At 39.0% G+C, this 2,170-nt stretch overlaps 1 protein-coding gene across 1 annotated transcript in view; it reads right to left on the bottom strand.

Moving 5' to 3' along the window:
• Positions 1-574: 574 nt before the first annotated feature.
• IPO7 (importin 7) overlaps positions 575-2,170 on the bottom strand; it is a 51,320-nt gene continuing 49,724 nt past the window's right edge. The window contains exons 22-24 of the mRNA XM_006885595.1: positions 2,076-2,169; positions 1,639-1,755; positions 575-672 (exon numbers count right to left, since the gene is read on the bottom strand). Of these exons, the coding sequence (XP_006885657.1) occupies positions 575-672; positions 1,639-1,755; positions 2,076-2,169 (309 nt within the window). The remainder of the gene's footprint in view (positions 673-1,638; positions 1,756-2,075; position 2,170) is intronic.

Raw genomic sequence — 2,170 nt, forward strand, 5'->3', positions numbered from 1 at the left:
TTTTTTTTTAAATCAGTTATGTAGTGCTACAAGAAATGTCCAATAATCTACATAGGAACAATTTCTGATGGATGAAAATGAGAAGACTGAATAAGGCTACCAGATTACCTTACCTTATTTACATGTAAAGAATAGATACCCAATGGTGTAGAAGAGATAGAATTGGACAAATAACTCATAGGTGTAAAAATTACATCTACCTTTGAGCTTATACTGTAAATGAGACATTTTAAATAGTCCTGTAGCCCATGCCTATTTTTTCCTCAGAAAAAGAAAAGCTGCCTTCATGACATTCCCTCTTGCACACAGAATTCCACAGTGTCATTTGAAGCTTCAGAGTCAGAATCTTACTTTCTTCAAAAAATAAAATCCCCCCTAAATTATTCCCTCCCCCCCAAAATCCCTCTGGGTTTTTTCTTTCCAGTGCCAGGTTGCATGATCAGGTCCCACTTGGGTTTTTCTGTCCAATCTATTGATCAATTAGTTTATAGTAGATAACATGAACCAGTTCTGGAACCACTACTAGGAGGAACACAAGCTCTTCACTACAAGCACACAGCAGGAAAGTGATAACTCAATTCATCCCTGGTGCCGGGCCTCCAAAATTGAAAGAACTTGGCACAACTGGAGCACTGAATTTGTATCCTCCATGCTTCTCAATCATTTTGGATTCTAGAAAACAAGTAAGCAACATGTTAGAGTATTTGATTATTTAATTACTTTGGAGAAAAAAAGGGATTCAGAGATACAAAACAAGTGAATAGCTTATAACTTTTAAATTCCTAATAAAAGCAAACAGTAAAACTGTTATATGCAGCAGAATTCTTAGCCAACTATCACTCTTATTTACTCTCTCATTTAAAAAAGTATACATCAGAAAGCTGCATGGTTTTCCAGATTGTACTATTATTAACCTGTTAGGTGCCATCGAGTGGAGTAAGAATCATGGCAATCCTGTCAATGACAGCTCTAAGACTCACAGCAACGACAGCTCTGAACTCTGTCCTATCCTATGCCATCCTCATAATCTGACACTTTGAACCCCATGGCTGTAGTTACTGTGTAAGTATACACCTTAGTATATATGAAAATAAGAACAGGCTTTAATATTTTCTTTTCCTAACGAACTATTATGCTGCTGTTGTGTTACGTGCGTCTCTCACGTGAGTCTCTCCAATGAGTGACCCGATGACCCACAATAGCTCTGAAGCCTGCCCTATCTTGAGCCAATCACACTGCCTCAGAAACAGCTACCCCTACTACCCCAATTACTATGTAAATCCATCTATGTAAATCCATCTCATCCAGGGTCTCTCTTCTGTGTTGTCCTTCCACCATTCCAGGAATGATTTCCTTGTCCAAGAACTGGTCCCTCCTGGCAACATTTCTCTTCTTATAGTCTAGCCTCTCAAATCTGTTCTACATATAGATTGAAAGGTACACTTCCTTGAAGCACTCCTGATTTGGAACCATGTATAGTGTTTCCTTGATCTGTCTGACCACTGCTTCCTGGTCCTAGTATAGGTTGCACAAGAGCACAACCAGGTGTTTTGGGATTCCCAATTCTTCAAGATTAGTCACAATTTGTGATCCAAACAAATTCCTTAATATTACAGAGAGTTAAGATCAGTAACATACCATGGGCTGCTCTTCTTTGATCTGCCAGAGTTGCAATATCCTGTAACTGTTTTCTTTGTTCCTCATTAAGACCATGAGTCAGAGCCTGGTACCATACAGGATTACGATTCTGAATAGCTATAATAAGGAAAACAGGGAAGGAAAAAGGCGCAATAGCTTGTTAAGAGGACTAACATTTAGTATCTACTATATTTATTGTGTTCCTTCCTGTCTGCCCTATCACGCTCCCAGTACTAAAATTCTCTCCTCCTGGTCGTGGCCGTGAACACCTTTGGGATTGCAGTGAAGCTTGCCACTGGGCCACTTGAGCTCCATTTAGGAACATTTAGGAAAGGGGGGGAAAAATCCAAAACCCACAATGAAAAACAAAACCCCAAACAACTTAATGATTTTCACATTCACCCCTATTTTAAGCACATATTAACAAGGTGACTTACTTTGAAATATAGCTTTAAATATCTGATACTCATCAACAGGGTTGTCTTCATCATCAATGATTGTGGAATAGCCTTCCAGAGCAGTCTCTTCAGCA

Source organism: Elephantulus edwardii, unplaced genomic scaffold (genome assembly GCF_000299155.1).
Source record: "Elephantulus edwardii isolate Elephantulus edwardi_28Jun2011 unplaced genomic scaffold, EleEdw1.0 scaffold00044, whole genome shotgun sequence".
In the NCBI taxonomy this organism is placed as follows: domain Eukaryota; kingdom Metazoa; phylum Chordata; class Mammalia; order Macroscelidea; family Macroscelididae; genus Elephantulus; species Elephantulus edwardii.